This window comes from Narcine bancroftii, chromosome 3 (assembly GCF_036971445.1).
Source record: "Narcine bancroftii isolate sNarBan1 chromosome 3, sNarBan1.hap1, whole genome shotgun sequence".
In the NCBI taxonomy this organism is placed as follows: Eukaryota; Metazoa; Chordata; class Chondrichthyes; order Torpediniformes; family Narcinidae; genus Narcine; species Narcine bancroftii.
The window spans coordinates 232839252-232864023 of NC_091471.1; the positions used below are offsets into that span (position 1 = coordinate 232839252).

General features: G+C 46.3%; 1 protein-coding gene across 1 annotated transcript in view; it reads left to right on the forward strand.

Annotated features, from left to right (window-relative positions):
• The window catches only part of LOC138758284 (zinc finger protein 420-like), a 31865-nt gene extending 9240 nt beyond the window's left edge, over window positions 1-22625 (forward strand). The window contains exon 3 of the mRNA XM_069926989.1: window positions 21779-22625. Coding sequence (XP_069783090.1) covers window positions 21779-22298 — 520 coding nt within the window. The 3' untranslated portion in view covers window positions 22299-22625. The remainder of the gene's footprint in view (window positions 1-21778) is intronic.
• The last annotated feature ends 2147 nt before the right edge of the window (window positions 22626-24772 follow it).

Sequence of the window (24772 nt, forward strand, 5' to 3'; positions counted from 1 at the left end):
CTTCACACTGCTAACATGTAGACGGCGAACAGATAATGTGTGGAATGTAGAGGACAAGGACGAACTCCAGCTGGGGAAGAGGAGAGTGTTCCCTCTCACTACTAACATGTACAAGTGGATCAGACAACGTGTGGAATGTGGAAGACGTGGACTAACTCCACCCGGGGAAGAGGGGAGTTCCCTCACAATACTAACATGTAGATGGGGAACAGCTAGCGTGTGGAATGTAGACGACATGGACGAACTCCATCCGGCAAAGAGGACAATTCCTTCACACTACTATCATGTAGACAGGGAAAAGATAATGTATGGTATGTAGAGGACATGGACAAACTCCAGCTGGGGAAGATGATTGTACCCACACACTACTAACATGTAGAAGGCGAACTGAAAAACTGTGCAATGTGGACGATATGGACTAACTCCACATGGCGAGGACGAGAGTTCCCTTACGCTACTAACATGAAGACTGGGAACAGATAACATGTGGAATGTGGAGGATGTAGTCTAATTCCATCCAGTGAAGAGGGGTGTGTTCCCAGACACTACTAACATCTAGACAGGGAACAGATAATGTGTGGAATGTATAGTACATGCCAACTCCACCTGGGAAAGAGGAGAGTTTCCCTTCACACTACTAACATTTAGAAGGGAATCAGATGGCTTATGGAATGTAGAGGACATGGACTAACTTCACCTGGCGAAGAGGTGAATTCCCTAAATGACTAACATTTAGATGGGGAACAGATAGCGTGTGGAATGTAGATGACATGGACTAACTCCACCCGGCGAAGTGGAGAATTCCCTCACAATACTAACGTGTAGACGGAGAACAGATAACGTGTGGGATGTGGAAGACATGGACTAATTCCATCCAGTGAAGAGGGCAGTGTTCTCTCACACTATTTACATGTAGATGGGGAACAGATAACGTGTGCAATGTAGAGAGCATGGACTAACTCCACCCGCCGAAGCGGAGAAATCCCTCACACTACTAACATGTAGACAGGAATCAGATAACGTATGGAATGTAGAATACATGGACTAACTCCGCCTGGCGAAGAAGAGAATTCCCTCACACTACTAACATGTAGATGGGGAACTGATAGCGTGTGGAATGTACAGAATATGGACTAACACCACCCGCTGAAAAGGAGAATTCCCTCACATTACTAACGTGTAGACGGGGAACAGATAATGTGTGGAATGTGTACGATATGGACTAATTCCATCCAATGAAGAGGGGAGTGTTCTCTCATACTACTAACATGTAGACGGGGAACAGATAACGTGTGGAATGTGTAAGACATGGTCTACTTTCATACAGTGAAGAGGGGAGTGTCCCCTCACGCTACTAACATGTAGACGGGGAAGAGATAAGGTGTGGAATTTAGAGGACATGGACTAACTCCACCCGGTGAAGAAGAGAGTGTTCCCTTACTCTTCTAACATGTAAACAGGGAACAGATAAGGTGTTGAATGTGGAGGACGTGGACTAGTTCCATTCAGTGACGGGGGGAGAATTCCCTCACAATACTAACATGTAGACGGGAAACAGATAAAGTGTGGAATGTGGAAGACATGGACAAATTCTAACCAGTGAAGAGGGAAATGTTCCCTTACACTTCCAACATGTAGATGGGGAACCGATAACGTGTGGAATGTAGAGGACATGGACTAACTCCACCTGTCGAAGAGGAGAATTCCCTCACACTACTAAATATGTAGATGGGGAACAGAGAGTGAGTGGAATGTAGAGGACATTGACTAACTCCATCCCTCAAAGATGAGAATTCCCTTACACTACTAACATGTAGACAGGGAGCAGATAAAGGGTGGAATGTAGAAGTCATGGACTAATTCCATCCAGTGAAAAGGGGAGTGTTGTCTCACACTATGTACATGTAGACGGGGAACAGATAACGCATGGAATGTGGAAGACATGGACAAATTCTAACCAGTGAAGAGGGAAGTGTTCCCTCACACTTCCAACATTAGATGGGGAACTGATAACGTGTGGAATGTGGAGGACATGGACTATTTCCATCCCTCGAAGATAAGAATTCCCTTACACTACTAACATGTAGACAGGGAGCAGATAACGGGTGGAATGTAGAAGTCATAGACTAATTCCATCCAGTGAAAATGGGAATGTTGTCTAACACTATGTACATGTAGACGGGGAACAGATAACGTATGGAATGTGGATGACATGGACAAATTCCATCCAGTGAAGAAGGAAATGTTCCCTCACACTTCCAACATGTAGATGGGGAACCGATGACGCGTGAATGTGGAGAACATGGACCAATTCCATCCAGTGAAGAGGGAAATGTTTCCACACATTTCCAACATGTACATGGGGAACCGATAACGTGTGGAATGTGGAAGACATGGACTAATTCCATCCATTTAGGAGGGAAATGTTCCCTCACACTACTAATATGTAGACAGGAAACCGGTATTGTGTGGAATGTAGAGGTCATAGACTAACTCCACCTGGGGAAGATGATTGCACCCTCACGCTACTAATATGTAGAAGGCTAACTGATAGTGTGTTGAATGTAGAGAACATGAACTAACTCCTTCCGGGTAGAATTCCCTCAATACTAACATGTAGATTGGGAACAGATAACATGTGGAATGTAGAGGACATGGACTAATTACACCCGGCGAAGCGGAGAGTGCCCCTCACTCAAGTAACTTGTAGACGGTGTACAGATAGCGTGTGGAATGTAGAGGACATGGACTAACTCCACACGGCGAAAAGGGGACTTCTCTCACACTACTAACATGTAGATTGGGACAGATAACGAGTGGAATGTAGAGGTAATGGAATAACTCCACACGGCGAAAAGGGGACTTCTCTCACTCTACTAACATTTAGATGGGGAACAGAAAACGTTTGGTATATAGAGGACATGAACTAACTCCACCCGTCGAAGAGGAGAATTCCCTTAAACTACTTAAATGTAGACGGCGAACAGGTAATGTGTGGAATGTGGAAGTCATGGACTAATTCCATCCATTGAGGAAGGAAATGTTCCCTCACACTACTAACATGTAGAACGTGAACAGATAATGTGTGGAATGTAGAGGTCATGGACCAACTGTATCCAGTGAAGAGGAAAATGTTCCCTCACACTACTAACATGTAGAAGGTTAACTGATAGTGTGTGCAATGTAGAGAAGATGAACTAACTCCTTCCGGCGAAGAGTAGAATTCCCTCAATACTAACAAGAAGATTGGGAACAGATAACTTGTGGAATGTAGAGTACATGGACTAATTACACACGGCGAAGAGGGGAGTTCCTTCACACTACTAACATGTAGACTGGCAACAGAAAACGTTTGGTATGTAGAGGACATGGACTAACTCCACCCGGCGAAGAGGAGAGTGCCCCTCACTCAAGTAACTTGTAGACGATGTACAGATAGCGTGTGGAATGTAGAGGACATGGACTAACTCCACACGGCGAAAAGGGGACCTCTCACATTACTAACATGTAGATTGGGACAGATAACGAGTGGAATGTAGAGGTAATGGACTAACTCCACACGGCGAAAAGCGAAAAGCGGACATCTCTCACTCTACTAACATTTAGATGGGGAACAGAAAACGTTTGGTATTTAGAGGACATGAACTAACTCCACCCGTCGAAGAGGAGAATTCCCTTAAACTACTTAAATGTAGACGGCGAACAGGTAATGTGTGGAATGTGGAAGACATGGACTAATTCCATCCATTGAGAAAGGAAATGTTCCCTCACACTACTAAGATGTAGAACGGGAACAGATATTGTGTGGAATGTAGAGGTCATGGACCAACTGCATCCAGTGAAGAGGAAAATGTTCCCTCACACTACTAACATGTAGAAGGTTAACTGATAGTGTGTGGAATGTAGAGAAGATGAACTAACTCCATCCGGCAAAGAGTAGAATTCCCTCACACTAGTAACATGTAGACTGGGAACAGAAAACGTTTGGTATGTAGAGGAAATGGACTAACTCCACACGGCGAAAAGGGGACTTCTCTGACACTACTAACATTTAGATGGGGAACAGAAAACGTTTGGCATATAGAGGACATGGACTAACTCCACCCGTCGAAGAGGAGAAGTCCCTTAAACTACTAAAATGTATACGGGGAACAGATAATGTGTGCAATGTTGAAGACATGGACTAATTCCATCCAGTGAAGAGGGGAGTGTTCCCTCACACTACTAACATGTAGACTGGGAACTGTTAACGTGTGGAATGTAGAAGACTTGGACCAACTCCCCCTGGGGAAGAGCAGCGAGTCCCCTCACACTACTAACATGTAGAAGGGAAACTACAGCGTATGGAATATAGATGATATGGACTAACTCCACCTAGCGAAGAGCAGAATTCCTTCAGACGACTAGCATGTAGATGGGGAAGTGATAGCTTTTGGAATGTGGAAAATATGGACTAATTGAATCCAGTGAAGAGGGGAGTGTTATCTCACACTAATAACACGTAGATGGGGAACAGCTGACGTGTGGAATGTAGATGACTTGGAAAAATCTCACCAGGTGAAGAGGAGAGTGTTCCCTCACATCCCTAACATGTAAATGGGGAACAGATAATGTGTGGAATGTGGAGGATGTGGACTAATTCTATCCAGTTATGAGGTGAATGCTCCCTCACACTTCTAACATGTAGACACGGAACAGATAATGCGTGGAATGTACAGGACATGCCAACTTCACCTGGGGAAGAGGAGAGTGTCCCCTCACACTATTGACAAGTAGAAAGGAAACAAATGGCTTATGGAATGTAGAGGACATGCACTAACTCCACCTGGCGAAGAGGAGAATTTCTTCAGACGACTAGCATGTATATAGGGAACAGATAGCGTTGGAATGTAGATGACATGGACTAACTCCACCCGGCGAAGTGAAGAATTCCCTCACAATACTAATATGTAGACGAGAAACAGATAACGTGTGGATTGTGGAAGACATGGACTAATTCCATCCAGTGAAAAGTGGAATGTTCTCTCACACTATGTACATGTAGGCGGGAAACAGATAACGTATGGAATGTGGATGACATGGACAAATTCCATCCAGTGAAGAGGGAAATGTTCCCTCACACTTCCAACATGTAGGTGGGGAACCGATAACGTGTGGAATGTGGAGGACACGGACTAATTCCATCCATTGAAGAGGGAAATTTTCCCTCACACGAATAACTTGTAGACAGGGAACAGATATTGTGTGGAATTTAGAGGTCATGGACCAACTCCACCTGGGGAAGTTGATTGCACCCTCTCACTACTAACATGTAGAAGGCTAACTGATAGTGTGTGGAATGTAGAGAACATGAACTAACGCCTCCCGACGAAGAGTAGATTCCCCTCACTACTAACAAGTAGACTGGGAACAGATAACGTGTGAAATGTATAGGACATGGACTAATTCCACCTGGCAAAGAGGGGCGTTCCCTCACACTACTAACATGTAGACTGGGAACATATAACATGTGAAATGTAGAGGACATGGAGTAACTCCACCCGCGAAAAGGGGACTTCTCGCACAGTACTAACATGTAGATGGGGAACAGAAAATCTTTGGTATGTAGAGGTAGAGGACATGGACTAACTTCACCCGGCGAAGAGGAGAGTGCCCCTCACACAAGTAACTGGTAGACAGGGTAACAATAGCGTGTGGAATGTAGTGGACATGGACGAAATCCACCCGGCGAAGAGGGGATTTCCCTCACACTACCAACAAATCGACGGGGAACAGTTAATGTGTGGAATTTAGAGGACTTGGACCAACTCCATGTCGGGAATACGAGAGAGTCCCCTCACAAGACTAACATGTAGAAGGGAAACAGTTAAATTGTGGAATGTGGAGGACCTGGACTCAATCCATCCAGTGAAGAGGAGAGTGTTCCCTCACAATACTAACATGTTGATGGGGAACAGATAACGTGTGGAACGTGGAGGACATGGATTAATTCCATCCAGTGAAGTGGGGCGTGATCCCTCACACTACCAACATGTGGACGGGGAACAGATAACGTGTCGAATGTGGAGGATGTGGACTAATTCCATCCAGTGAAGAGGAGAGTCTTCCCTCACACTACTAATGTGTAGACGTTGAACAGATAATACGTTGAAAATGGAGGACATAGAGTAATTCCAGCTAGTCAAGAGGGGAGTGTTCCCACACACTACTAACATGTAGAGAGGGAACCGATATTATGTGGAATTCAGAGGTCATGGAACAACTCCACCTGGGGAAGATGATTACACACTCACACTACTAACATGTATAAGGCTAACTGATAGTGAGTGGAATGTAGAGAACATGAACTAAGTCCTCCCGGCAAAGAGGAGAATTCCCTCATTACTAACATGTAGATTGGGAACAGATAACGTGTGGAATGTGGAAGACATGGACTAATGCCATCCAATGAAGAGGGGAGTGTTCCGTCACACAACTAACAATCAGACGGGGAACAGTTAACGTGCGGAATGTAGAGGACTTGGACCAACTCCACCTCGGGAAGAGGAGGGTGTCCCCTCACACTACTAACATGTTGAAAGGAAACAGATAACTTATGGAATGTAGAGGACATGGACTGACTCCATCCAGTGAAGAGGCGAGTGTTCTCTCACATTACTAACATGTAGATGGGGAACAGATAACGTATGGATTGTGGAGGACATGGACTAATTCCACCCGGCGAAGAGGACAGTGCCCCCTCACATTTATAAAATGTAGACAAGGAAAAAACGTGTGGAATGGAGAATACATGGACTAACTCCGCCTGACGAAAAAGTGAATTCCCTCACACTACTAACATGTTGATGGGGAACAGATAGTGTGTGGAATGTAGAGAACATGGACTAACTCCACCTGCCGAAGTGGAGAATTCCCTCACACTACTAATATGTAGACGGGGATCAGATAACGTGTGGAATGTGGAAGATATGGACTAATTCCATCCAGTGAAGAGGGGAGTGTTCTCTCACACTACCAATATGTGGACGGGGATCAGATAACGTGTGGAATGTGGAAGATATGGACTAATTCCATCCAGTGAAGAGGGGAGTGTTCTCTCACACTACCAACATGTAGACGGGGAACAGATAACGTGTGGAATGTGGATGACATGGTCTACTTTCATCCAGTGAAGAAGGGAGTGTTTCCTCACACTAATAACATGTATACAGGGAACAGATAATGTGTTGAATGTTGAGGACATGTAGTAATTTTATAAATTGAAGAGGAGAGAGTTCTGTTACGCTACTAACACGAGGATGCGGAACAGTTAACAGTGGAATGTAGAGCACTTGGATAAACTTTACCAGAGGAGGAGGAGAATGTTCCATCACTTTCCTAACATGTAGATGGGGAACCGATAATATATGGTATGTGGAGGACATGAACTAATTCCAACCAGTGAAGAGCGGAGTGTCCCCTCACTCCACTAACATGTAGACGGGGAAGAGATAAGGAGTAGAATTTAGAGGAAATGGACTAACTCCACCCAGCGAAGAGGAGAGTGTCCCCTTCTCTTCTAACATGTAGACGGGGAACAGATAAGGTGCTGAATGTGGAGGACGTGGACTAATTCCATCCAGTGAAGGGGGGAGTGTTCTCTCACACTGCTAACATGTAGAGAGGGAACAGATAATGTGTGGAATGTGCAGGACATGGACTAACTCCACATGGCAAAGAGGAGTGTCCCCTCACTCCACTAACATGTAGACAGGGAACAGATAACGTGTGGAATATAGAGGACATGGACTAATTCCACCCGGCGAAGAGGAGAGTGTCCCCTTCTCTTCTAACATGTAGACGGGGAACACATAAGGTGTTGAATGTGGAAGACGTGGACTAATTCCATCAAGTGAAGTGGGGAGTGTTCCCTCACACTACTAACATGTAGAGAGGGAACAGATAATGCGTGGAATGCGCAGGACATGGACTAACTCCACATGGCAAAGAGGAGAGTTCCCTCACACTACGAACGTGTAGACGGGGAACAGATAACATGTTGAATATAGAGGACATGGACTAATTCAACCCGGTGAAGAGGGGAGTTCACACACACACTACTAGCATGTAGACTGGGAACAGATAACACACTTGTAACATTAGATGGGGAACTGATAACATGCGGAATGTGGAGAACATGGACTAATTCCATCCAGTGAAGAGGGGAGTGTCCCCTCACTCTACTAACATGTAAACGGGGAACAGATCAGGTGTGGAATGTAGAGGACATGCCAACTCCACCTAGGGAAGTGGACAGTATCCTCTCACACTTTTAACATGTACACGGGTACAGATACGGTGTGGAATATAGAGGACATGGACTAATTCCACCCGGCGAAGAGGGGAGTTCACACACACTACTAGCATGTAGACTGGGAACAGATAACATGTGGAATGTGAAGGATGTGGACTAATTGCTCCAGTGAATGGGGGAGTGTTCTCTCACATTACTAACATGTAGAAGGGAACAGATAATGCGTGGAATGTACAGGACATGCCAACTTCACCTGGGGAAGAGGAGAGTGTCCCCTCACACTATTGACAAGTAGAAAGGAAACAAATGGCTTATAGAATGTAGAGGACATGGACTAATTACACCTGGCGAAGAGGAGAATTCCCTCAGATGACTAGCGTATAGATGGGGAACAGATAGCGTGTGGAATGCAGTTGACATCGACTAACTCCACCCTGCGAAGTGTAGAATTCCCTCACCCTTCCAACATTAGATGGGGAACTGATAACATGTGGAATATGGAGAACATGGACTAATTCCATCCAGTGAAGAGGAGAGTGTCTCCTCACTCTTCCACCATGTGGACGGGGAACAGAACGTGTGGAATATAGAGGACATGGACTAATTCCACCCGGCAAAGAGGGGAGTTCACACACACTACTAGCATGTAGACTGGGAACAGATAACATGTGGAATGTGAAGGATGTGGACTAATTGCTCCAGTGAATGGGGGAGTGTTCTCTCACATTACTAACATGTAGAAGGGAACAGATAATGCGTGGAATGTACAGAACATGCCAACTTCACCTGGGGAAGAGGAGAGTGTTCCCTCACACTATTGACAAGTAGAAAGGAAACAAATCGCTTATGGAATGTAGAGGACATGGACTAATTCCACCTGGCGAAGAGGAGAATTCCCTCAGATGACTAGCATATAGATAGGGATCAGATAGCGTGTGGAATGCAGTTGACATCAACTAACTCCACCCTGCGAAGTGTAGAATTCCCTCACCCTTCCAACATTAGATGGGGATCTGATAACATGTGGAATTTGGAGAACATGGACATTATTCCATCCAGTGAAGAGGGGAGTGTCCCCTCACTCTACTAACATGTGGACGGGGAACAGATAAGGTGTGGAATGTAGAGGACATGGATTAACTCCATCTGACGTAGAGGAGAATTCCCTCACACTACTAACATGTAGACGGGGAACATATAACGTGTGGAATGTGGATGACATGGTTAATTCCATCCAGTGAAGGGGAGAGTGTTCCCTCACACTACTAACATGTAGAAGGGAACAGATAATGCGAAGAATGTACAGGACATGCCAACTTCACCTGGGGAAGAGGAGAGTGTCCCCTCACACTATTGACATGTAGAAAGGAAACAGATGGCTTATGGAATGTAGAGGACATGGACTAATTCCACCTAGCGAAGAGGAGAATTCCCTCAGATAACTAGCATGTAGATTGGGAACAGATAACGTGTGGAATGTGGAAGACATGGACTAATGCCATCCAATGAAGAGGGGAGTGTTCCGTCACACAACTAACAATCAGACGGGGAACAGTTAACGTGCGGAATGTAGAGGACTTGGACCAACTCCACCTCGGGAAGAGGAGGGTGTCCCCTCACACTACTAACATGTTGAAAGGAAACAGATAACTTATGGAATGTAGAGGACATGGACTGACTCCATCCAGTGAAGAGGCGAGTGTTCTCTCACATTACTAACATGTAGATGGGGAACAGATAACGTATGGATTGTGGAGGACATGGACTAATTCCACCCGGCGAAGAGGACAGTGCCCCCTCACATTTATAAAATGTAGACAAGGAAAAAACGTGTGGAATGGAGAATACATGGACTAACTCCGCCTGACGAAAAAGTGAATTCCCTCACACTACTAACATGTTGATGGGGAACAGATAGTGTGTGGAATGTAGAGAACATGGACTAACTCCACCTGCCGAAGTGGAGAATTCCCTCACACTACTAATATGTAGACGGGGATCAGATAACGTGTGGAATGTGGAAGATATGGACTAATTCCATCCAGTGAAGAGGGGAGTGTTCTCTCACACTACCAATATGTGGACGGGGATCAGATAACGTGTGGAATGTGGAAGATATGGACTAATTCCATCCAGTGAAGAGGGGAGTGTTCTCTCACACTACCAACATGTAGACGGGGAACAGATAACGTGTGGAATGTGGATGACATGGTCTACTTTCATCCAGTGAAGAAGGGAGTGTTTCCTCACACTAATAACATGTATACAGGGAACAGATAATGTGTTGAATGTTGAGGACATGTAGTAATTTTATAAATTGAAGAGGAGAGAGTTCTGTTACGCTACTAACACGAGGATGCGGAACAGTTAACAGTGGAATGTAGAGCACTTGGATAAACTTTACCAGAGGAGGAGGAGAATGTTCCATCACTTTCCTAACATGTAGATGGGGAACCGATAATATATGGTATGTGGAGGACATGAACTAATTCCAACCAGTGAAGAGCGGAGTGTCCCCTCACTCCACTAACATGTAGACGGGGAAGAGATAAGGAGTAGAATTTAGAGGAAATGGACTAACTCCACCCAGCGAAGAGGAGAGTGTCCCCTTCTCTTCTAACATGTAGACGGGGAACAGATAAGGTGCTGAATGTGGAGGACGTGGACTAATTCCATCCAGTGAAGGGGGGAGTGTTCTCTCACACTGCTAACATGTAGAGAGGGAACAGATAATGTGTGGAATGTGCAGGACATGGACTAACTCCACATGGCAAAGAGGAGTGTCCCCTCACTCCACTAACATGTAGACAGGGAACAGATAACGTGTGGAATATAGAGGACATGGACTAATTCCACCCGGCGAAGAGGAGAGTGTCCCCTTCTCTTCTAACATGTAGACGGGGAACACATAAGGTGTTGAATGTGGAAGACGTGGACTAATTCCATCAAGTGAAGTGGGGAGTGTTCCCTCACACTACTAACATGTAGAGAGGGAACAGATAATGCGTGGAATGCGCAGGACATGGACTAACTCCACATGGCAAAGAGGAGAGTTCCCTCACACTACGAACGTGTAGACGGGGAACAGATAACATGTTGAATATAGAGGACATGGACTAATTCAACCCGGTGAAGAGGGGAGTTCACACACACACTACTAGCATGTAGACTGGGAACAGATAACACACTTGTAACATTAGATGGGGAACTGATAACATGCGGAATGTGGAGAACATGGACTAATTCCATCCAGTGAAGAGGGGAGTGTCCCCTCACTCTACTAACATGTAAACGGGGAACAGATCAGGTGTGGAATGTAGAGGACATGCCAACTCCACCTAGGGAAGTGGACAGTATCCTCTCACACTTTTAACATGTACACGGGTACAGATACGGTGTGGAATATAGAGGACATGGACTAATTCCACCCGGCGAAGAGGGGAGTTCACACACACTACTAGCATGTAGACTGGGAACAGATAACATGTGGAATGTGAAGGATGTGGACTAATTGCTCCAGTGAATGGGGGAGTGTTCTCTCACATTACTAACATGTAGAAGGGAACAGATAATGCGTGGAATGTACAGGACATGCCAACTTCACCTGGGGAAGAGGAGAGTGTCCCCTCACACTATTGACAAGTAGAAAGGAAACAAATGGCTTATAGAATGTAGAGGACATGGACTAATTACACCTGGCGAAGAGGAGAATTCCCTCAGATGACTAGCGTATAGATGGGGAACAGATAGCGTGTGGAATGCAGTTGACATCGACTAACTCCACCCTGCGAAGTGTAGAATTCCCTCACCCTTCCAACATTAGATGGGGAACTGATAACATGTGGAATATGGAGAACATGGACTAATTCCATCCAGTGAAGAGGAGAGTGTCTCCTCACTCTTCCACCATGTGGACGGGGAACAGAACGTGTGGAATATAGAGGACATGGACTAATTCCACCCGGCAAAGAGGGGAGTTCACACACACTACTAGCATGTAGACTGGGAACAGATAACATGTGGAATGTGAAGGATGTGGACTAATTGCTCCAGTGAATGGGGGAGTGTTCTCTCACATTACTAACATGTAGAAGGGAACAGATAATGCGTGGAATGTACAGAACATGCCAACTTCACCTGGGGAAGAGGAGAGTGTTCCCTCACACTATTGACAAGTAGAAAGGAAACAAATCGCTTATGGAATGTAGAGGACATGGACTAATTCCACCTGGCGAAGAGGAGAATTCCCTCAGATGACTAGCATATAGATAGGGATCAGATAGCGTGTGGAATGCAGTTGACATCAACTAACTCCACCCTGCGAAGTGTAGAATTCCCTCACCCTTCCAACATTAGATGGGGATCTGATAACATGTGGAATTTGGAGAACATGGACATTATTCCATCCAGTGAAGAGGGGAGTGTCCCCTCACTCTACTAACATGTGGACGGGGAACAGATAAGGTGTGGAATGTAGAGGACATGGATTAACTCCATCTGACGTAGAGGAGAATTCCCTCACACTACTAACATGTAGACGGGGAACATATAACGTGTGGAATGTGGATGACATGGTTAATTCCATCCAGTGAAGGGGAGAGTGTTCCCTCACACTACTAACATGTAGAAGGGAACAGATAATGCGAAGAATGTACAGGACATGCCAACTTCACCTGGGGAAGAGGAGAGTGTCCCCTCACACTATTGACATGTAGAAAGGAAACAGATGGCTTATGGAATGTAGAGGACATGGACTAATTCCACCTAGCGAAGAGGAGAATTCCCTCAGATAACTAGCATGTAGATGGGGAACAGATAGCGTGTGGAATGCAGATGACATCGACTAACTCCACCCTGCGAAGTGTAGAATTCCCTCACAATACTAACATGTAGACAGAGAACAGAAAACGTGTGGAATGTGGAAGACATGGACTAATTCCATCCAGTGAAGAGGGGAGTATTCTCTCACATTACTATCATGTAGATGAGGAACAGATAACGTGTGCAATGGAGTGGACATGGACTAACTCCACCTGGCGAAGAGGACAGTACCCCTTCACTCTTCTAACATGTAGAAGAGGAACACATAACGTGTGGAATATAGAATACATGGACTAACTCCGCCTGTCGAAGAAGAGAATTCCCTCGCACTACTAACAAGTAGATGGGGAACAGATAGCATATGCAATGTAGAGAACACGGACTAACTCCACCTGTCAAAGAGGAGAAGCCCCTCACACTACTAAATATATAGATGGGAAACAGAGAGGGAGTGGTATGTAGAGGACATTGACCAACTCCACCCGAGGAAGATGAGAATCCTTTATACTACTAACATGTAGACAGGGAGCAGATAAGGAGCAGGTGGAATGTGGAAGTGATGGACTAATTCCATCCAGTGAAAAGGGGAGTGTTCTCTCACACTATGTAAATGTAGACAGGGAACAGATAACGAATGGAATGTGGATGACATGGACAAATTCCATCCAGTGAAGAGGGAAATGTTCCCTCACACTTCCAACATGTAGATGGGGAACCGATGACGCGTGGAATGTGGAGGACATAGACTAATTCCATCCATTTAGGAGGGAAATGTTCCCACACACTACTAACATGTAGACAGGGAACAGATATTGTGTGGAATGTAGAGGTCATGGACCAACTCAACCTGGGGAAGATTATTGCACCCTCACACTACTAATATGTAGAAGGCTAACTGCTAGTGTGTGGAATGTAGAGAACATGAACTAACTCCTTCCGGGTAAAATTCCCTCAATACTAACATGTAAATTGGGAACAGATAACATGTCGAATGTAGAGGACATGGACTAATTACACCCGGCGAAGAGGGGAGTTCCCTCACACTACTAACATGTAGACTGGCAAAGGAAAACGTTTGGTATGTAGAGGACATGGACAAACTCCACCCGACGAAGATGAGAATTCCCTTACACCACTAACGTGGACAGGGAGCAAATAACGGGTTGAATGTGGATGTCATGGATTAATTCTATCCAGTGAAAAGGGGAATGTTCTCTCACACAATGTACATGTAGACGGGGAACAGAAAACATATGGAATGTAGAAGATATGGACAAATTCCATCCAGTGAAGAGGGAAATGTTCCCTCACATTTCCAACATGTAGATGGGGATCCGATAACGTGTGGAATGTGTAGGACATGGACTAATTCCATCCATTGAAGAGGAGGGTGTTCCCTTACACTACAAATATGTGGAAGTTGAACAAATATTATGTGGAATGCAGAGGTCATGGACCATTTCCACCTAGGGAAGGTGATTGTTCCTTCACACTACTAACATGTAGAAGGCTAACTCATAGTACGTGTAATGTAGAGGACATGAACTAACTCCTCCCGGCGAAGAGCAGAATTCCCTCACTACTAACATGTAGATTGGGAACAAATAACGTGTGGAATGTAGAGGACATTAACTAACTCCTCCCGGGTAAGACGAGAATTCCCTCACTATTAACATGTAGATGGGGAATAGATAAAGTGTGGAATGTTGAGGACATGGACTAATACCACACGGCGAAAAGGGGACTTCTTTCACACTACTAACATGTAGAAAGCTAACTGATAGTACGTAGAATGTAGAGGACATGAACTAATTCCTCCCGGCGAAGAGGAGAATTGCCTCACTACTCACATGTAGATTGGGAACAGATAAAGTGTGGAATGTTGAGGACATGGACTAACTCGACTCGGCGAAGAGGAGAGTACACCTACACAAGTAATTTCTTTTAGGGGTACAGATAGCGTGTGGAATGTATGGGGAAATGGACGAACTCCACCCGGCGATGAGGAGAATTCCCTCACACTACTAACATGTAGTCGTGGAACAGATAACGTGTGGAATGTGAAAGACATGGACTAATTACATCCAATGAGGAGGGGAGTGTTCCCTCACACTACTATCATGTAGATGGGGAACAGATAACGTCTGGAATGTGGAAGATGTGTACTAATTCCGTCCAGTGATGAGGTGAGTGTTCCCTCACACTTCTAGCATATAGACAGGGACCAGATGATGTGTGGAATGTAGAGGACATGCCAAGTGCACCTGGGGAGGAGGAGAGTGTCCCCTCAAACTACTAACATGTAGAAGCGAAACAGATAACGTGTGGGATGTAGAGGACATGGACTAATTCCACCCGGCGACGAGGGGAGTTCCCTCACACAAGTAACATGTAGACTGGGAACAGAAAACGTTTGGTATGTAGAGGATATGGACTAACTCCACCTGTCGAAGAGGAGAATTCCCTCACACTACTAATTATGTAGATGGGGAATCGACAGCGAGTGGAATGTAGAGGACATTGACTAACTCCACCCGACGAAGATGAGGATTCCATTACACTAATAACATGTGGACATGGAGCAGAAAACTGGAGGAATGTGGAAGTCGTGGACTAATTCCATCCAGTGAAAAGGGGAGTGTTCTCTCAAATTATGTATATGTAGACGGAGAACAAATACCGTATGGAATGTGGACGACATGGACTAATTCCATCCAGTGAAGAAGGAAAAGTTCCCCCACACTTCTAACATGTAGATGGGGAACCGATAACGTGTGGAATGTGGAGGACATGGACTAATTCCATCCATTGAAGAGGGAAATGTTTCCAAACACTTCTAACATGTCGACAGGGAACAGATATTGTGTGGAATGTAGAGGTCATGGACGAACTCCACCTGGGGAAGATGATTGCACCCTCACACTACTAACATGTAGAAGGCTAACTGATAGTGTGTGGATTGTAGAGAACATGAACAAATTCCTCCCGGCAAAGAGTAGAGTTCCCTCACTACTAACATGTAGATTGGGAACAGATAACGTGTGGAGTGTAGAGGACATGCACTAATTCCACCCGGCGATGAGGGGAGTTCCCTCACACTACTAACATGTAGACTGGGAACATATAACGTGTGAATGTAGACGACATGGACTAACTCCACCCGCGAAATGGCGACTTCTCTCACAGTACTAACATGTAGATGGGGAACAGAATAAGTTTGTTTTGTAGAGGACATGGACTAACTCCACCCTGCGAAGAGGAGAGTGCCCCTCACACAAGTAACTTGTAGACGGGGTACAGGTAGCATGCGGAATGTAGGGGACATGGACGATCTCCACCAGGCGAAGAGGAAATTTCCCTCACACTACTCACATGTAGATGAGGAACAGTTAACATGTGGAATGTCGAGGACTCGTACCAACTCCACCTGGGGAAGGTCAGAGAGGCCCCTCACACTACTAACATGTCGAAGGGAAAGAGATAAAATGTGGAATGTGGAGGACATGGACAAAATCACTCCAGTAAAGAGGAGAGTGTTCCCTCACAATACTAAAATGTTGACGGGGAACAGATAATGTGTGGAATGTGGAAGACATGGACTAATTCCATCAAATGAAGAGGGGAGTGTTCCCTCACACTAATAACATGTAGACGGGGAACAGATAACTTGTGGAATGTTGAGGACATGGACTAATCCATCCGTTGAAGAGAAGAGAGTTCCGTTACGCTACTAACATGTAGATGAGGAACAGTTGATGTGTGGAATGTAGAGGACTTGAACTAACTCCTCCCGGCGAAGAGGAGAATTGCCTCACTACTCACATGTAGATTTGGAACAGATAAAGTGTGGAATGTTGAGGACATGGACTAACTCGACTCGGCGAAGAGGAGAGTACACCTCACACAAGTAACTTCTTTTAGGGGTACAGATAGCGTGTGCAATGTATGGGGAAATGGACGAACTCCACCCGGCAATGAGGAGAATTCCCTCACCCTACTAACATGTAGTCGTGGAACTGATAACGTGTGGAATGTGGAAGACATGGACTAATTCCATCCAATGAAGAGGGGAGTGTTCCCTCACACTACTAACATGTAGACGGGGAACAGTTAACCTGTGGAATGTAGTGGACTTCGACCAATTCCACCTGGGGAAGAGGAGAACGTTCCGTCACTCTACGAACATGAAGACGGGAAACAGATAACATGTGGAATGTGGATGACATGGACTAAATCCATCCAGTGAATAGGAGCGTGTCCCCTCACACTACTAACATGTAGATGGGGAACAGATAACGTCTGGAATGTGGAGTATGTGTACTAATTCCGTCCAGTGATGAGGTGAGTGTTCCCTCACACTTCTACCATATAGACAGGGACCAGATGATGTGTGGAATGTAGAGGACATGCCAAGTGCACCTGGGGAGGAGGAGTGTCCCCTCACACTACTAACATGTAGAAGCAAAACAGATGGCGTATGGAATGTAGAGGACATGGACTAATTCCATCCAGTGGAGAGGGGAGTGTTCGCTCACACTGCTAACATGTTGATGGGGAACAGATAATGTGTGGAATGTAGAGGACAAGGACGAACTCCAGCTGGGGAAGAGGAGAGTGTTCCCTCTCACCACCAACATGGTGGTAAGATAACGTGTAGAATGTGGAACACATGGACTAACTCTGCCCGGCGAAGAGCGGAGTTCCCTCACACTACTAACATGTAGATGGGAAACATAAAACTTGTGCAAAGTAGCGGACATGGACTAACTGAACCCGGCGAAGAGGAGAGTTCCCTCACGCAACTAACATGTAGACGGGGAAGAGAGAACGTGTGGAATGTAGTGGACGTTGACTAATTCCACCCGGCAAAGGGGAGAGTGTCCCCTCACACTACTAAAATGTCGGTTGGGAACAGATAACATGTGGAGTGTGGAGGATGTCGACTAGCACCACCCGTCGAAGAAGGGTGATCTCTCACACAACTAACATGTAGACGGGGAACGGATAATGAGTGGAATGTAGAGGACATGGACTAACTCAACCTGGTGAAGAGGAGAATTCCCTCAGAAGTCTTGAATGTAGATGGGGAACAGATAGCGTATGGAAAGTAGATGACATGGACTAAATCCAGCCCGGAAGAGGGGAGTTTCCTCACTCTACTAACATGTAGATTGGGAACATATAACGTGTGGAATGTAGAGGACATGGACTAACCACACGGTGAAAAGGGGACTTCTCTTACACTACTAACCTTTAGATGCTGAACAGGAAACATTTGGTATATAGAGGACATGGACTAATTCCACCCATTAAAGGGGAGAGAGTTCCGTTACGCTACTAGTACGTAGATGGGGAACAGTTGACGTGTGGAATGTAGAGGACTTGGACAAACTTCACCATGGAAAGAGGAGAGTGTTCCCTCACATTCCTAATATGTAGACGGGGAGCAAATAACGTGTGCAATGTGGAGGACATGGACTAATTCCATCCAGTGAAGAGGGGAGAGTCCCCTCACTCTACAAACATGTAGACGGGGAACAGATATGGTGTGGAATGTAGAGAACATGGACTAACTCCACCCGGGGAAGTAGCGAGAATCCCCTCACTCTTCTAACATGTAGACGGGGAACAGATAAGGTGTGGAATTTAGAGGACATGGACTAACTTCACCTGTCGAAGAGGAGAATTCCCTCACACTACTAAATATGTAGATGGGGATCAGAGAGCGAGTGGAATGTAGAGGACATGGACTAATTCCACCCGGCGACGAGGGGAGTTCCCTCACACAAGTAACATGTAGACTGGGAACAGAAAACGTTTGGTATGTAGAGGATATGGACTAACTTCACCTGTCGAAGAGGAGAATTCCCTCACACTACTAATTATGTAGATGGGGAATCGACAGCGAGTGGAATGTAGAGGACATTGACTAACTCCACCCGACGAAGATGAGGATTCCATTACACTAATAACATGTGGACATGGAGCAGAAAACTGGAGGAATGTGGAAGTCGTGGACTAATTCCATCCAGTGAAAAGGGGAGTGTTCTCTCAAATTATGTATATGTAGACGGAGAACAAATACCGTATGGAATGTGGACGACATGGACTAATTCCATCCAGTGAAGAGGGAAAAGTTCCCCCACACTTCTAACATGTAGATGGGGAACCGATAACGTGTGGAATGTGGAGGACATGGACTAATTCCATCCATTGAAGAGGGAAATGTTTCCAAACACTTCTAACATGTCGACAGGGAACAGATATTGTGTGGAATGTAGAGGTCATGGACGAACTCCACCTGGGGAAGATGATTGCACCCTCACACTACTAACATGTAGAAGGCTAACTGATAGTGTGTGGATTGTAGAGAACATGAACAAATTCCTCCCGGCAAAGAGTAGAGTTCCCTCACTACTAACATGTAGATTGGGAACAGATAACGTGTGGAGTGTAGAGGACATGCACTAATTCCACCCGGCGATGAGGGGAGTTCCCTCACACTACTAACATGTAGACTGGGAACATATAACGTGTGGAATGTAGAGGACATGGACTAACCACACGGTGAAAAGGGGACTTCTCTTACACTACTAACCTTTAGATGCTGAACAGGAAACATTTGGTATATAGAGGACATGGACTAATTCCACCCATTAAAGGGGAGAGAGTTCCGTTACGCTACTAGTACGTAGATGGGGAACAGTTGACGTGTGGAATGTAGAGGACTTGGACAAACTTCACCATGGAAAGAGGAGAGTGTTCCCTCACATTCCTAATATGTAGACGGGGAGCAAATAACGTGTGCAATGTGGAGGACATGGACTAATTCCATCCAGTGAAGAGGGGAGAGTCCCCTCACTCTACAAACATGTAGACGGGGAACAGATATGGTGTAGAATGTAGAGAACATGGACTAACTCCACCCGGGGAAGTAGCGAGAATCCCCTCACTCTTCTAACATGTAGACGGGGAACAGATAAGGTGTGGAATTTAGAGGACATGGACTAACTTCACCTGTCGAAGAGGAGAATTCCCTCACACTACTAAATATGTAGATGGGGATCAGAGAGCGAGTGGAATGTAGAGGACATTGACTAACTCCACCCGACGAAGATGAGAATTCCCTTACACCACTAACATATAGACAGGGAGCAGATAACGGGTGGAAGGTGGATATCATGGACTAATTCCATCCAGTGAAATGGGGAGTGTTCTCTCACACAATGTACATGTAGACGGGAAACAGATAACGTATTGAATGTGGAAGACATGGACCAACTCCACCTGGGAAAGATGATTGCACCCTCACACTACTAACATGTAGAAGGCTAACTGATAGTGAATGGAATGTAGAGGACATGGACTAATTCCACCCGGCGAAGGGGGGTGTTCCCTCACACTACTAAAATGTAGACTGGGAACATATAACGTGTGGAATGTTGAGGATGTGGACTAACTCCACCCGCGAAAAGGGGACTTCTTTCACAGTACTAACATGTCGATGGGGAACAGAAAACGTTTGGTACGTAGAGGACATAGTCTAACTCCACCCGGCGAAGAGGAGAGTGCCCCTCACCCAAGTAACTTGTAGACGGGGTACCGATAGCTTGCGCAATGTAGGGGACATGGACGAACTCCACCCGGCGAAGAAGGAATTTCCCTCACACTACTAACGCGTAGACGGGGAACAATTAACGTGTGGAATGTAGAGGACTTGGACCATCTCCACCTGCGGAAGATGAGAGTCCCCTCGCACTAATAACATGTCGAAGGGAAAGAGATAAATTGTGGAATGTTGAGGATGTGGACTAAATCCATCCAGTGAAGAGGAGAGTGCTCCCTCACAATACTAACATGTTGACGGGGAACAGATAACGTGTGGAATGTGGAAGACATGGACTAATTCCATCAAGTGAAGAGTGAATGTTCCCTCGCACTAATTTGTTGCGGATCATTTTCATTTTTAGTTGTGGTTGTTCCAGACGCCCCTGTGCTCCGTCTCCCCTTGAATGCCAATCCCAACCTTTGCACCGAGACGAAGGCAGATGCGGAGACACCCTCCCGCCGCCGTCGGCATCGACCCCCTCCCCCACCAACCACTGCACCACCGGACAGAAACCCAGCTCTAAGTCCGCAGCGTTTTCGACCCAAGCGGGAAAAGAAAAAAAGCCCGCCTCTGCGGCTCTTTTAAATGCAGACAAGCGCCTCCTTCTCCAGCCTTCGCCTCTCTTCTATTGGCTGCTCTCGTCCGGGACACGCGCCGTTATTGGCTGTGACTCGCTGTCCATCAGATTGCGGGGCAAGGAAGCCGGAAGTCCTCTCAGTTACCGCGACTCTGCCCCGCAGCATCTCTCTCTTTCTGCCCATTTATTTGAGCTCGCTGGACGCTACAGACGGGGCTGGAATAAGGCGCTTGTCGGGTGCGAAGGCGATTCAGCGCCGGGAGCAGAGTGCAGCACCACGTCCCGGAACCGAGGGCTCCCGTGGTTCCGGGGCTTGCAACGCCTGGTTAGAGGCCGCTTCTCCCTGTGTCCTGGCCCGGGCCCCAGTCCCAGCCTCGGTGTTGGTTTAACTCGCTGCCGAGCAGACTCTAACGTGCTGAGCACGTACCCCGGGCCGGGACTGCATTGATTTATCGCCTGGTCACTCCCTCGTCCCCACATCGATGAACCCGTTTCCGTGCTCCGAATGTGGGAAGAACTTTAAAAGATCGAGCGAGTTAATGACCCACCAGCGGGTCCACAGCGGGGAGAGACCCTTCACCTGCCCCGAGTGCGGAAAGGGGTTCGCCCAGTCCTCCCACCTGCGGACCCACCAGCGGGTTCACACTGGGGAGAGACCTTACACCTGCTCCGAGTGTGGAAAGGGGTTCCCCCGGTCCTCCGAGTTGCTGAGACACCAGCGGGTCCACACCGGGGAGAGGCCGTTCACCTGCTCTGAGTGCGGCAAGGGATTCACCCAGACCTACCACCTGCGGACCCACCTGTTGACCCACCAGCGGATCCACATCAGGGAAAGGCCGTTCACCTGCTCCGAGTGTGGAAAGGGTTTCACCCAATCCTCCAACCTGCTGACCCACCAGCGGATCCACACCGGGGAGAGGCCGTTTGTCTGCTCTGTGTGCGGGAAGGAGTTCAGCCAATCGAACAGCCTGGTGAAACACCAGCGAGTTCACACATAAAGTTTGCAGAGTGTGGAATATTTAAACATCACTCACTCAAACACCAGGAGGGACTGGAGACTTGTGATTGAGGCAACAAATCAAAACGGGTCTTGGTATTGATGTCAATTTGCAATTGGTTTTCAGGTTGAAGAATTGTCACGTGTGTCAGATATCAGACAGCAACAATAGAAATGACCCCAGGCACTGTTATATTTTAAATATTATTTAAATTGTTAATTAATAATAATGTAACACCTTAACTAATTTATCTAAACGTTTCTAACTTAACACCAAACTATGCGTGAATATAGTTATGTGTGTGAGTGGAATACCACAATTCTCAAATGGCAGATCAAAGTTAAATTTTGGAAATTCATTGTTGACATGTAGAATTGAAATTATTGGGACACTCAGGCCTTAGATGGATGCAACATGCAGGCTTTAATGATCTGGGAGAGGAGACAGAGTTTAGAGCATCGAAGTTTGCTGATGACACTAAATTGAGCGGAAAACCAAATTGTGCAGAGTCTGCAGTTTAGGGGGCAGTTTGAAAACCAATGCTATAGATGGATGCGAAGCAGCTCTCAAAGTAGGTGAGAGAGCCAGGGGAGAAAGATTGTTTATAAACTCACAAAATCCTTGTTGAGCTGCTTCCGGACCAATGTCCTTTTCAGACGGGAAGCAACCAAATCTCCCCTCAACTTTGTAAGGGGACACGAAGTAATGATGCTCACAGAGTTTCAACAAGCCCGTTCTGTGTGCCAGCCATTACAAGTGACCCTTTCAATAGTCACAATTCAAACAGAGTATTTCCCTGCTTCCAGAACCCTTTCCATGGGTCAGCTGTTCAGTGATCTTCACTTTTTGGTCAAAGAGTAGTATTCTCATTTCCATCTAATTTCAAACTGCCATGTAAAAGGTGGTTAACTAGGCAATTTGCCCGGTTAGTGCCCCAATTACATGGTAGAAAGGGTCTGACCCGGTCAACCCCTTCGGCGGTAGTCAGGGAACCCAGTTAAACTTATGTACATCGCGTCCACAGGCGATTTGAAAATGAAAATGGCAGACCCGCTTATTCTGGTGATGTCAGCGCTTGCATGCACATCACCAGGCAGCAAACATCCGATGAGTACGACAGTCATTGCAGGGTTGGCGATTTAGTGGATCGATACCCCTGCAGTTTAAAAAGAGCTTCCAGCAATTTTGCCCCAGGAGGGTGACCCAGGTGCTGCTTTTCAAAGAGGCTGAGCAGGCTCGATGGGCCAGATGGTCTACTCCTGCTTTAATCAGCCTCTGTTCATCACCACACAAGGTCACATTCAGCACAGTATCCCTACAAAGGTTGCTGCTCCAAGTGCTGTATCTGTACAACAGCCACTGCTCATTCCCCTACAACATGGTGAAACCAGACAGTTTGTCTATAACTAAACATGAGGCCACTTCAGGACTGTATTACTTCCAAGAGTTCTGCTCCACAGCACTGCCTCCTCAAAATGGCCCTGAGCAAACTCAGTTCTGTGTCTTTAACCTGGTGGTCACGTGGTCTCTGCACCTGCATTTTCTCTCCCTTCAAATCCGTCCAATTTAGGAACACGCTGTCTTCAGCATGTTGTCAGTTCACAGTCACTCTCCAAAGCCTGCAGGGAATTGTTAAATTTGTTCTCTTAAAGTGGCAGCCCCACCCACATGTAAATATGAACCAAAAAATGGGAGCACAGAATACATGTAGTAAGGGGCAGTGAGGAAGTTTGTTTTGGAGCAGTCCAGCTAGACATCCCGTACACAGTCCAGCAAATAAGTCACGATGCAGGAGGGAGGTTACAGGGACAGATCCATTGGCAGCGTTATTTTACAAGGGCGAGGATTATTCAAGACTCTGATAACATGGAAGGAAACTGTCCTTGAATCTGGTGGTGTGTGAGCTCACACTGCAGAATCTTCTCCATGGGGAGGAGGGTAAAGGGAGTGTGTCTGGGGAGGGGAGTCTTTTAATACATTGGTTGCAGGAAGTGGAGGTGGAACAGACGCTCTCCGCCAATGTTAGTGACTCCCATTATATTTTTTAAATATGAATACAGCTCAGTTGAAGGCTCTCCTGCCCATGAAACCCGTGCCCCCCAATTACCCTACCAATCACGGGGGGGGGGGGGGGGTGGTGTACAGACCCCTTATAGGCAGGGCTGCATTTGTCCTGGGTCTGTACCTAATAAAGCAGCTGTGTCTGGAAACCGTGTCACATCCCCCTGTATCTCTGTAATACACTGAATGTAGATACAAGGACAAGGTCATTCAGTCCAGCTGAGGCCACACTGGGAGCATCCTGCTACCTCCCCTCCTGTCCGTGTTTCTGCTCCAGACCAGCTCCAACCACCTCACCCTGCTGGAGTACTCTTCAGTTCCTTTCTCCTCTCTCTGTTCATTGGGCTTCCACTTCTAGACAGCTGCACTGTTCACCTGCAGGGAAGGAACAATTAAAATAGTGGTTTTCAAAT